This window comes from Plecotus auritus, assembly GCF_963455305.1.
Source record: "Plecotus auritus genome assembly, chromosome: 1".
Lineage (NCBI taxonomy): Eukaryota > Metazoa > Chordata > Mammalia > Chiroptera > Vespertilionidae > Plecotus > Plecotus auritus.
This window is the reverse complement of record NC_137770.1, coordinates 157,517,733-157,530,835: the sequence shown is the minus strand read 5'-3', so window position 1 is coordinate 157,530,835 and position 13,103 is coordinate 157,517,733. Positions and strand designations below refer to the sequence as shown.

Sequence of the window (13,103 nt, the reverse complement as noted above, 5' to 3'; positions counted from 1 at the left end):
GAAACAATGTATGTCGTGTCCCACATAACCCGAGAACTGCCTGTATTTATCTTGCCTGGGGTTTGTTAGGCATCTTAAGTCTATGGATTGGTATCTTGCATCAGTTCTCTAAAAGTCTTAGATATTCTTTGTTAACATTTTGCCTTTGCCCCTTTCTCTCTAGCATTATGATTAAACTTGTACTAATTAGACTTTTTTTTTTTTAAATAAATCTTTATTCAGATTATTACAATTATTTCTCCTTTTTTCCCCCCTAGTTCCCCTCCAGCCATTTCCCACCCCACCTTCTGCCCTTACCTACCCCCCACTGTCCTCATCCATAGGTGTATGATTTTTGTCCAGTCTCTTTATGAACCCCCCCATACCCCTTTCCCCCTGAGAATTATCAGTCCACTCCCTTTCTATGCCCCTGATTCTATTGTATTCACCAGATTATTCTGTTCCTCAGGTTTTTAGTTCACTTGATTTTTAGGTTCACTTGTTGATAGATATGTATTTGTTGTTCATAATTTTTATCTTTCCTTTTTTCTTCTTCCTCTTCTTTAAGAATACCTTTCAGCATTTCATATAATACTGGTTTGGTGGTGATGAACTCCTTTAGCTTTTTCTTGTCTGTGAAACTCTTTATCTGCCCTTCAATTCTGAATGATAGCTTTGCTGGGTAGAGTAATCTTGGTTGTAGGTTCTTGCTATTCATCACATTGAAAATTTCTTGCCACTCCCGTCTGGCCTGCATAGTTTCCGTTGAAAAGTCAGCTGACAGTCGTATGGGTGCTCCCCTGTAGGTAACTAACTGTTTTTCTCTTGCTGCTTTTAATATTCTCTCTTTGTCTTTTGCTCTTGGCATTTTAATTATGATGTGTCTTGGTGTAGTCCTCTTTGGATTCCTTTTGTTTGGGGTTCTGTGGGCTTCCTGGACTTGTAAGTCTATTTCTTTCACCAGGTGGGGGAAGTTTTCGGTCATTATTTCTTCAAATAGGTTTTCAGTATTTTGCTCTCTCTCTTCTTCTGGCACCCCCATAATTCTGATGTTGGTACGCTTGAAGTTGTCCCAGAGTCTTCTTACATTATCTTCAACTTTTTGGATTTTTTTTTTTGCTTTTTGCTTTTTCGGTTGAGTGTTTTTTGCTTCTTTGTATTTCAATTCTTTGACTTGATTTTTGTGTTCCTCTTGTCTGTTTTTGGGTCTCTGTATAATATTTTTTATTTCAGTCAGTGTATGTTTAATTTCTAGTTGGTCCTTTTTCATCTCTTCGAGGGTCTCGTTATATTTATCGGCCTTTTCTAGGATATTCTTAAAAAGCCTTATAACCGTGGTTTTGAATTCTATATCCAGTCGTTTGTTTTCCTCCATTTCTTTCGTTTGTGATCTGATTCTTAGACGCCGCATTTTCACTGCTTCCCTGAGTTGGTAGATTTGTGTGCTAGGTTTCCAATTTGGCCCAGTGGGTCTGCCTCCCCAGTTAACCTGAGGTGGACACTCTTGGTGCACCCCTTTGTGGACTGTGTGTACAGCCTTGTTGTAATTAAGTCTTTATTGTTGTTGGTATCACTGGGAAGAATTGACCTCCAGGCCAGTTGGCTGTAAGGATCAGCTGTGTCTATGCTGGGAGAAGTCCGGTGCTGGAGACAGCCTTATAGGATTAGACTTGCCAAATTGCAATAGCCTCTGTGCTCAGCTTGGATGGGGTGGAGTCTCAGTCTTGGCTTCCCGTCAGCCTTGCCCTTGCTAGCACGTGTGTGCCTTCAGTCCTCTGCCTTCCCGGCTCCCGATTCTCCGCCCGAGAGTCCAGACTCCCCCCACAAGAGCGTGGGTCTCCGGGGGCTCGCCTGGAACTGGGGTTCACTGCAGTCAGAACTGGGGCTCACTTCAGTCAGAACTGGTGTTCAGTGCCGTCAGGAGCCTCTGACTCCCTTCTGCTAGGGAAAGCCTGTGGCAGCCTCCGCAGCCTTTGTGCACACTGGCGCGAGCGGACTTTCAGTCTTCCGCCTTCCCCGGCTCCCGAGTCTCCGCCCGAGAGTCCAGACTCCCCCCACAAGAGCGTGGGTCCCCGGGGGCTCGCCTGGAACTGGGGTTCACTGCAGTCAGAACTGGGGCTCACTTCAGTCAGAACTGGGGTTTTGTGCCGTCAGGAGCCTCTCACTCCCTTCCGCTAGGGAAAGCCTGTGGCAGCCTCCCGCAGCCTTTGTGCGCACTGGCGCGAGCGGACTTTCAGTCTTCCGCCTTCCCCGGCTCCCGAGTCTCCGCCCGAGAGTCCAGACTCCCCCCACAAGAGCGTGGGTCCCCAGGGGCTCGCCCGGAATAGGTGTTCAGTGCAGTCAGAACTGGGGTTCAATGCGGTCGGGGGCTCCCTTCCCCCTTCCGCCAGAGAAAGCCAGCCAGGCACTCCGCCGCCCTTCCTCTCTGCGCGCACAAAGACCCTTTGCCGTACCTCCAATTCTCTGTGAGCTTTTCTCCTTCCTTCTAGTTGTAGAATTTTCACTCAGTCAGCTTTCCTGCGGTTCTGGATGGTGTCCGTTCTGTCTTTTAGTTGTAGTTTTGAAATTGTTGTGCGAGGCAGCAGTTTAGGTGTTTACCTATGCCGCCATCTTGGTTCTAATCTAATTAGACTTTTTAATTGTACTTTTTAATTCTCTTTGCCTCTCAAGGCTAAGTTCTACATTATTTCTTCTGTCTTATGATTCAGTTTCTAATTCTCCCATCCATTGAGTTTTATACTTCATTTACTACATTTGTCATTTTTATAAAGTCTGTTCTTTTCAAATCTACTAGGTCACCCTTTATAGCCTCCTATTACCTGCCAATAATTTCAATCTTTGCCTTTTATTTTTTAAGCATTGTAAATAGATTGGTTTTTTAGTTGATAGTTCTAGTATCTATGATCATTATGAGTCTCTTTATATTGTCTATTATTTTTTCTGCTTCTCCCTGAGGCTGCCTTACCTCCTTGTATGTCTGGTTATCTTTCATTATCTGCGCTTTTTTTCTTAATTACCTGTGTTAATAATATTAATAATATTTCCTCTCAGGATGATTTGTGCTGGGTATCTGGGCACATTACAAGTCCAAATGACTTGAAATATTACATAGAGTGCCCTGGACCACCAGAGCTGAGAATTCATGAGATTCTCATTCATCCTTACATAATTGGTGTAGCCTGTTGGGAGTCCTTAATATGGGGAGGAGTTCTCTTAGACTTTACACTTTGGCAGTCCCTGGGCTTTGGAACGTATCCTGTTTATCAAAACCAAAGATCAGATTTGTTTTATGAGCAAATACCCTCAGGCAAAACATCTGTGTTCTACTTACCTCTGGGTTCCTGCATTTTCTTTAGTTTTGTTTCCAGAACCCATGTTTAAACTATTATGGGAAATTGCCTCCACAAATAGTGTGCTTTAAATTTTTAGCCTAACTATAAAAATAAAGAGTGCTTGCACTGTAGATATAAATGCAACAAATATAGTAACATAAGTGTAGTAATAACTTTGGACTCCCATCCTATCTATTAAAAGGGTAATATGCAAATTAACTGTCACTCCATCACAAAGATGGTGGCGCCCATAGCCACAAGATGGCAGCGCCCAGTCCGCTCAGCCCCGCCGGAGTCCCCCAGACCCGGGGGGCGGGGAGGAGGGTGGCGGCCGCTGAGAGAGGACAGCATGAGCAGCCTGGTGGAATGCTTGCTTCGTCACTGTGGCGACGAGGCAAGCGTTCCACGCCGAGCTGTGGATGGGCCTCTGTCCAGGCTGGGGCGCGGATAGGCCTCTGGGCAGCAGGCACGGAGCGGCCAGGCCCCGCAGAGAGCTACTGGCATATGGATTCGTGCGCAGGGCTACTAGTCTTATATATATGGCAACAGTCATTCAGTAAGCATCAAGAGTCAGTGGTGTATTAGTTAAGATCACACAGGTTCTGAAATCAGACTGCCTGGGTTTAAATTTTGGCTCTGCCACACAGTAGTCTATTAATCTCTCTGTGCCTAGATTTCTGCATCTGCAAGAGGAAAGTAATGACAGTGCTTATCTCATTTGGTTGTTATGAGGATCAAGTGAGATAAGGCAAGTAAACATTTAGCATAGTTCCTGGTATGCAGTTGGCTTTCAAGTGCTTAGAACAGTTGGGTACTTAGTAAGTGTTCAATAAGTATTCACTATTATTTATGTTACCCATTTATTGAATGTCTCCTGCACAAACAGTATATGTTAAATTTTATGGTCTTTGACTATATTCAAGTTCGAAAGGTATCACACACTTACATGAAACAATTGGAGAGCAATTAAACAGCATTAGTTATTTGCTTCCATAACGATGGCATTTTTTGAAATACTTTATTGTCTTAAAATCTGATCAGAATAGCAAAAAATCATGCTTTTTAGTGGAGGTGGTTTGAGAAAATGGAACTATGCAGGATGGTAATGGTGGTACCAGGAGTTGTCATGCACAAGAACCATGAGTATATTGCTGGTGCTCACACTTACATTTGTACATAGCATTTGACATGTTTCTCTATGTTCAGGTTCTCACCAAAACTCTCAGAAGCAGCTATATTTATTTTCACTTTGTTGATAAGAAAAGCAAGGCCAAATAATTGTGGATCAGTGGGAAGAGATAATTTGGTGCAGTTATTTTAGAGAACAGCTTGGGATTCCTAGTCAAGGTAAAAGTTGCATACTCTGTGACCCCGTAGCTTTATCTAGGACTGTAGCCTTGGGAAATTCTTGAACGTGTTTACAGTTAGCATATAACATGTGCAAGGCAATATGTCCCACACTCAGTAGGGCAATGAGCAAAAGTCCCTTGACTTACCCATACCATGGAATACCATTTAACAAGTACAATAAATAATATTAATCATATGTATCAACATGGATAAATCAAGAGACTTAAAACTAAGTGGGCAACTAAGATAAATAAATTCTGGAGATCTAAGGCACAGCATAGCAATTATCTTCAACATTACTGGATTATACACATCAGAATTGCTGATGTTGTAGAAGACCAAAGAAACCCAAGTGACACTTAAGAGAAATGGAGTTACACCGTTTTATTACACTGGCGGTCTCAGAGGAGTTGCCTCCAAAGTCTGAGCCAACCAATATGGTGGAAGCTCTTCTTTTCTATCCCCTTTGGTTTCTTTGTCCCCCAAATATGCGTGGGACTTGTGGACTTTTCGTGGGCTTTGCAAAAAGCCCCTGTTTTGGGATGGGGCCATGAGGCCATATCTAAGGGCCTGGCCTGGCGCCAGTGCTGATAACCCCCTCCAGGGGTTGTGTATTGTTCATGGTTTATGGCCTTTCTAAAATGGGAGTAGTACTTTAGATAAACAGGTCTTGCAAGACCAGATTGTGGAGAAAGGGGCAGTGACTTAGTTATAGGTTATCAAGAATGTACATTAGGTTACTGGCACAGATTCAGATTGCTAGCCCACACTCCCCCACCCCCAAACATCAGGGTTACATTGGAATTAGCCCTTTAGCCTTCTCACTAAGACTAGATCTTAATTGTTCTGGACACAAAAAGAACTGATAATTGTGTGGCATGGTAAAGGTATTAGCTAGTGCCACTAATGCCACTGTACTAATCATATTACAGTATACAAATGTGTCAAACCAACACATTGTACACCTCCTACTTACACAATGTTACATGTCAATTATATCTCACACAATAAAACTAAGTGAGAAAAGCTAGTTGCAAGAAATATAGTTTGATATTGTTTATATAGTTGAAGCACATAAACCAGTAGTAGTACAGTGTGTATTGTTTATGAGTACCCACAAAGGCAGAAAAGATACAAAGAACAAATTTACAAAAACAGATCTGCCAGTTTGAGGAGAGTGTTTACTCCTGGAGGAGCAAGGGAGAGAGACCTGAAGCAAATATGGCAGAGGGCTAACGTCTAGTCTGTTACCTAAGCTGTCTGTTTTTTCTGTGCTTGAAATGATTTATATATTTTTTTCAAGTAAAAGAACTTGTAAAAAAGAAAAAAGAAGAAAGCTGTGGAATCAAAAGACCATGGTTCAAAGCCTGCCACCCATTTGCCCAGTTCCTTTCTATCTTTAATCTTGTTTCCTCATCTATAAAATGGGATCACTATAACTTCTTTGAAGCTGTTGTGAGGACTAGATGAGATTATATATACAAAGTGCCTAGTATAATATCTAACTTCTTATAGGCACTCAATACATCATATTTTTAAATAACTTACCCAAGGTCTCATAGCTAGCCTGTGTCAGACCTAGAATTTGAATGTAGATATCCTGACTCTGAGTCCAGTGCTCCTTCCACTGCATGAGTTCTATGACTAAGATATTGTTAATGAAGAGACAGATCCTCATTGCACAGCTCTAGTTATTAGTTGGTAACATCACCAGGAAAGGGGCTAGAACTGCTTTTCTCCCCCCAGCCCCCAGCGAACATATGTGACTCTTGAATAAGTTGAGAGGTGAATGGGTGAAAGCCCTTGAACTCAGGTCTGTAGCTATCTCTGGACTCTTCAAAAAAGTATTTTGCTACTAGAAGAAAGTTACTTTGTAATAATGTTTTAAAATATTTAGTTTGATTCAACTGTTCTGTTTTGACTTTTCCTTTTCTCTTTTGTTGACAGTGTCATCAGCAAAGTGGTTCCAGCCCCCGAGGCTAAGCCAGCTCCTTCTCTGAATAGACCCAAGACCCCACCACCAGTGTCAGTCCCAGCCACTGTGCCAGTGCATGTCACTCCTGCCCCAGTGCCTTTGCCACTCCTTGCACAGTCCACCTCGTCCCCCGCTTTGATGCCGTCCCCGTCCCCTGCCATCTCTGGAGCCGGAAGTTCAAAAGCCCCTGTCCGGAGTGTGGTAACGGAGACTGTCAGCACTTACGTGGTACGCAGCATTGATTTTGCAATGTTTTTTTTTAAAGTCACTTAAAAGCTTACTCTTTTATCATGAAAATGTTTTCAATTAAAAAGCAGTGTCATATGTATCATTATTGAATTTCAGAGGCAATTCTTTATGACTGGAAAGATATTTTCATTGCATTTTCAAGCTTTTGGCAGAAAAGTATTGTATTTCAATGTTCGCATATTTAATCTTCATAAATAATGTCAAAGCATTGTTTTTCTTTATATTGTTTTAGAATATGATTATATACATATATACAACAATATCAGTGTATAAATATAGAGAATAATAGTGATATTTAAATCTCACACTGAACTTTTGATCAAGCAATTAAATTATTCACTTAAGAGTATAATTTATGTAATATATACAGATCTTATGAGCCAGCTGCAGTTTCTAAGTAACAGCACTAATTATAGTATGTCATTGGCTAAGGTCCAGAATATACCAGACTTGCATAATAAATGAAAATGAACTCCCAGACCACAGAGCTCTCTGAGTATACAAGTGTGTCCTCAGATGGCAAAACTCACCTTGTTGAGTGAGTTCAGCAATGACATGGCCTTGACCACCAAATACTTCTATATATAGACTGTGACTATAAGCCTAGTGATGGCTCGAATCTTTTCAAGAAGATAGGATTGAAAAGTGGTGTGGTAGGATTCATGATAGTTGTTATAAATCATGCAAATATTATATTTTTATGGCATTTTGGAAGGAAATTTCAACAAATCATTACATGTTGGAGGCATTATAATGATTCAGAGGATAAAAATCTCAAAAGTATTGAGAGAGGATATAAAGACCTGAAAAATTAACAGAAAAGTATTAAATTGGCTATTTAAGAAAAAAATGGAAGATGTGATACAAAAATCTGTGATCATCAAATTGGTCCATTTGCCCAGCCGGCATGGCTCAGGAGATCAAGGTTCAATTCCCGGTCAGGGCACATGCTCGGGTTGCGGGCTTGAACCCCAGTGGGGAGTGTGCAGAAGGCAGCCAGTCAATGATTCTCTTTCATCATTGATGTTTCTATCTCCCTTCCTCTCTGAAATCAATAAAAAATTGGTCCATTCAAGGACCAATTGTTATAGGTGTTTAATTGAAGCACAAGGCAGGTTGATCAGGAAAGATTTTATGTTTAACATCCATTTCTTCATCTGTAATTAAGGGGTTTATGTTAGACTAGATTATCACCATAGTTTGTTCTAGCCCTAAAATTTCTGGTTCTCCAGTGGACTTTTGAGGCTAACTCCTTGAAGATGGATCAGATTTACATAGACAATGTGGATGAAAAGCCTTCTGTCTCCTAAGAGACATTTTTTAGACTGAGAACAAGAAGTGTGATTTGGAGGAAAGATACAGGCCATAGAGCAAAACAGCTGATTTTGTCTCTGTGCAGTAGTGTGACTTTTGGAACTGGCAGTTACATTTCCATAGCTCCAGTTTCCTCATGCTTAACCTATCCAAGGGTTGTTTTAAGATTAGATGAAGCAGATGTTTGGAAGAACTTAGTAAGCTGTCAAGTCGTCAGTGTTATTAGGGATGCTATGGCAAATTCCTCTTGTAGCAACAGAGTCATGGCCTTCTAATTTCAAGAAAGGTCAACTAGCAGCAGGACTGGCCATGCATGGCAGCTTCAGGGCATAAGCTCTGGACTGGTCTTAACCCTAGACAGCTGGCATGTGGTAACTGGTGGTTCTCTCCCCTTGAAATTAGAGAGGGCTGAGTCAGAGATGTAGCTGCTCACAGCTTTCTTTAGGAAGCTTTCCTATGAACACGACTGTCTTTGTAGAGACTTTTTAAAACATGGCAGGCCTTAAGTAGCACATCAGTAGACTGAAACAGCTATGCCCCCAATACACCCATTACGCACAAAGAAAGCCCCCCCCCTTTTTTTGCATATCTAGTCAGTGTTATATTTGAAAGTGAAGGAAGGAACCATACTTTACAAAATAAACTGAATGAAATTATATGCTGTGTTATTGTGAAAGCTAGTGTTTAGTTGTTGCTGTTTTTGAATGACCATCATAGAATTGTTTCTTCCAAATTGGTTTGGTTAATGTGGAATTTGAGGAAGTGGAACAATTAGGGATGTATCTTATTTAGAACTGGTAAATTAAGTAAACTCCAAAGCACATCATCTTTGTAGAAAAATAATATTTAAATGTGTAGTTCTTTGGCTTCATGAGTTCCTTATTTCATTTGCCCTTTAGTGATTGTTCTTTGCTGAAAATGTCATAAAGGGAATGGAAAGTTACTTAGTAACAACTCTTTTATATCCTTGATCTTATCAGCTAGTTCAGGAGAAGGGTTTGGCTAATAAGTAATAAGGTGATACATGCACTATTGGCTGTACATATGAATTCCATGCCTGTGAATGCAACTGAGGAAATACATATGATTGAGCTCTATAGTTCAAAAATATCAGTTGTTATTGCCATAAAGATCCTAATTATTAAGAACTTCTGTGTTTACAGTATTTTTTAGATAAAGGTGGCTATAGGATATATTGTTCACAGAAGTTATTATAAAATGCTTTTTTTAATGACTTAAACAAAAGAGTTTAAAATATTCATTAGAAATGATCCCAGAATGGTGATGATCATGACTTTAATAAATTGTTAACCACTTTTTTTTTTTTTTTAGTTTAATATGTCGGTATATTAGGTTCACAGTATAAAGTAATCACTCTTATCCTGCCCTCTTTTTGGTTCTTTTTCCCCATTCCATCTCTGTTTGCACACACACACCCTCAACCCCATTTAAAACTTCAGATCCGAGATGAGTGGGGCAATCAGATCTGGATCTGTCCTGGGTGCAACAAGCCTGACGATGGGAGTCCCATGATCGGCTGTGATGGCTGCGATGACTGGTACCACTGGTGAGTGCTCCAAGCATCAATGAGTGCAGGTCACTCCCTGGGGGGTGACACTCTGCAGAGCAGATTAGTGACTTTGGTCCATCTTGGATTGTCTCCCCTTCAGGTGCTATCCTCAGAATCATGTACAGGGCAAAAATCACTGAGTCAATAAAATGTAATTAATTTTAAAAATCAAGTCTTTGGACTATTGTTATTCAACCTAAATTCTGAATATTTTGCTTAACTTAAATACCATTCTAATGGAAAAGAAAGGGGATATAGGGATTCCCCTTTCCTTTCCTTCTAGTAATTTTCTGTAAAGAGCTGCCAAGCTTCCCAGTATCATTGAGATAACCCCTTTGTAAACATGTCATAAACTGCAGAAATAAAGGGACAACTTATCTGTTTTTTTACTTCTCTATTACTGCTCCCCACTACCAAAGAAATGCTACCAAAATGTATGCAAATAATCTCATTTTATCTTTAAAATATCAGATATAAAAAGATAGAAATCCATTCAGTCACATGATATATGATAGGTATAAGATAAAAACAAAGCCATTGCTCAGAAGAATTATACTAGTTGTAGCTGAAAGGATAAATGGGCTAATTAATTTCTCCAGTGGGGCCTATAAAAGGGGCATTATGTAATATAATCATCCTTTTGTCCAACAATAGTGCTACATAAATTAGAGTTCTTTGGCTTGGATTTCTGGTGAATATACCATAGACTTAAAATTTCATTTAATTATTTAAAAGTACTTAAGATCATAGAAAGAAAAAGAGAGAGAAGAGAGAGAGAGAGAGAGAGAGAGAGAGAGAGAGAGTGTGTGTGTGTGTGTGTGTGTACATGTATATGTATAACTTCTTTATCTAAAATATTTTTTCTTAACATGTAGGCCCTGTGTTGGAATAATGGCTGCACCACCAGAAGAAATGCAGTGGTTCTGTTCCAAGTGTGCCAACAAGAAGAAGGATAAGAAGCACAAAAAGAGAAAGCATCGGGCACATTGACGTCTCTGCAGCGCGGACCAGTGGCGTGGCCTCGGGGCTTCTTTCCTACCACTTCAGATGGGGATCCATGAAATCCTGCTGTCCCATCTACCGCTAAGTTCCTGTGGATGAGGAATCTTGGGAGACCGAGGACAAGAGAACTGCAGCGTCCACTCTGGATGCTTCCCTCTGGAACAGACTGGCCTATGGCCACATGATGGTGTGACGGAAGGAAACTCAAGTACAGGTGTGGCACCAGGACTGCCGGGCCTTCATTTTTCTATTACCAGTGACAAGTATTAATAAAAAGACCATAATCTTCCCTTCTGATTTTCTTTATTCTCTCCAAGGCCTTTTCATGAAGGTATTAGATGAGAAGATGATGTGTAAACCACCTTGGCTGTAATTTAAGGATGATATCATTAGGCTGTATACAGTTTTCAACTTCTTTCCCTCTATAGTAAGATAATCATAATAACATAAATGAAAACTCCAGTTGGAGTATTGGTAAATATTTTTGTGATAAAAGTTTATGAAGCGTCCCCTCCCCCCATTTTTAGTATTAACATGTAAAATGTTCAGGCTTTTGTGAAATACCTTATATTTTTTAAGAAAAAGGTTTCTATCATGTCCTGTTTGCTCTCATGCAAATTATTTTTGTTAACTCACATTTTCTGTCTTTGTTGCATTCTAACTTTGCCCTTCTTTAAAACTGCAGGTGTTCTTCTCACTGCTTATACATTTCATCAACTTGTATAAAAACTCTTCAGACTAGAAGATCTCCCCTCGTGTAAATAATAAATATTTATGAAGCAGTTATTTTTAAAATTTTTATCGTGTTTAATTCTGGCTTTCTCTGTAATCCACTGTGATTTCAGCCATGTCTGTAATTCCTGCTGTACATAAGCAAAGAAGGCTAGAAAACAGAGCCATAGTTGAAAGTTATCTACCATGAGCTGAACCTGCACAGTGCCCACAACACGGTGGGAAAGGGCCCTAGCAGTTAGAAGGAAAGCATAGCAACTTAGACCTGTAGTTCATTATTTGAAATTGGTTTGTTATCTGGTTTGTTTCTGTAAATTTCTTTGACTTTTATTAAAGGACATGTAGATTCCTCAAAAGTAAAAAAAAAAAAAAAAATTCTGTAGCATTTTGTGTTTATATTGTTTTATTTCTGCAAATCTGTTCATTAATATTGTGGTTTAAGGCTGTAATGAAGAATATTAAGAATTTTTAAAGAAAACTCATCAAATTTCAGGGTATCACAAAACTTTATTATATTACTATACTGCCCACTATTTATTATATGTTATAGATATCTGAGATATAAACCAAATATTTTATTTTTAATGTAAAACATCAAATTTTAACATATTTTAGCAACTTTGGAATAAATATGGACTTTTACTTGATTTTGAAATAATCCCAATTTGGGCCAGTGTAATGGATATCTTAAATGCTAGAATATGGGCATTGAGCCTAATACAAATATATTAATAGAAATTGTGATTTTTTTAATGCCAAGTAAATTGATATTAGTGTATGAATTAGTCATATTTTAAGACCTATTATGTGGTTAGAGAAATGAGGTTTTCTGCCATGAATGTTAAATCGCAAGTCAGTGGAAATGGAGTAGCCCTTTTGAGAGTACAGTGTTTCATTGCCGTCCTTGTTCTAGAAGCCAGCTTTTTCTACCCCTACCAGAACAACAAAACAAAGCATCTGTGTTGAGATACATGTTTTTGTTTTATTAATTTGAGGTCATTCTAAATACTTTATACAATATTTTCACATGCACAAATATGCCCGTTAGTGCTTTTTGGAAAGTGAAGAGGGGTGGGAAAGTGCAAAATAAAGATTATTGGCTATTTCATAGTTTGCTTTTCCATTTTCTTTATTTAGGATTTAGTTCCTTGAGGCATGGTCAGTGGGTCTAAAGTTGCCACGTTTAAGTGAGCCGGTTTGAAATAAGAATGGAGGTGCCTATATTTAACTTTTCTCCCAATCCTACTGAGAGGCTTCAGCCCTTACTACATTGAAGGAATTTCAATCAGTTTGTCCCTTGCTATTTCATGGTTGCTTTCCTAAATCCAGTTCATGATTTATAAATGGCCTTTGCAATAATAAAACCAAAGAATCATTTTCAGGGGGCTGGATAGCTCAAGGGATTAGTAATGGAATACAGAGCCTTTCACCTCCAGGTCAGTGAGTTGAATCCAGTCCAGGTCACTAGAGACCCAGAGTTGTTACCATCTTCTGACTGTTCAGTGGCCTGTGTAAAATGGACTGGTGGTCTCAGTCTCCACTGGATGGCTGTCTGTGCACCAACTGAAGGAAGTTCAAGAAGCTGCAAAAAGAAATGTAG

General features: G+C 39.6%; 1 protein-coding gene across 1 annotated transcript in view; it reads left to right on the top strand.

The window, feature by feature from the left end:
- Positions 1-11,855, top strand: part of TAF3 (TATA-box binding protein associated factor 3) — a 208,305-nt gene extending 196,450 nt beyond the window's left edge. Inside the window, exons 5-7 of the mRNA XM_080666018.1 lie at positions 6,609-6,864; positions 9,660-9,766; positions 10,645-11,855. Coding sequence (XP_080522144.1) covers positions 6,609-6,864; positions 9,660-9,766; positions 10,645-10,759 — 478 coding nt within the window. The 3' untranslated portion in view covers positions 10,760-11,855. The remainder of the gene's footprint in view (positions 1-6,608; positions 6,865-9,659; positions 9,767-10,644) is intronic.
- Positions 11,856-13,103: the final 1,248 nt, after the last annotated feature.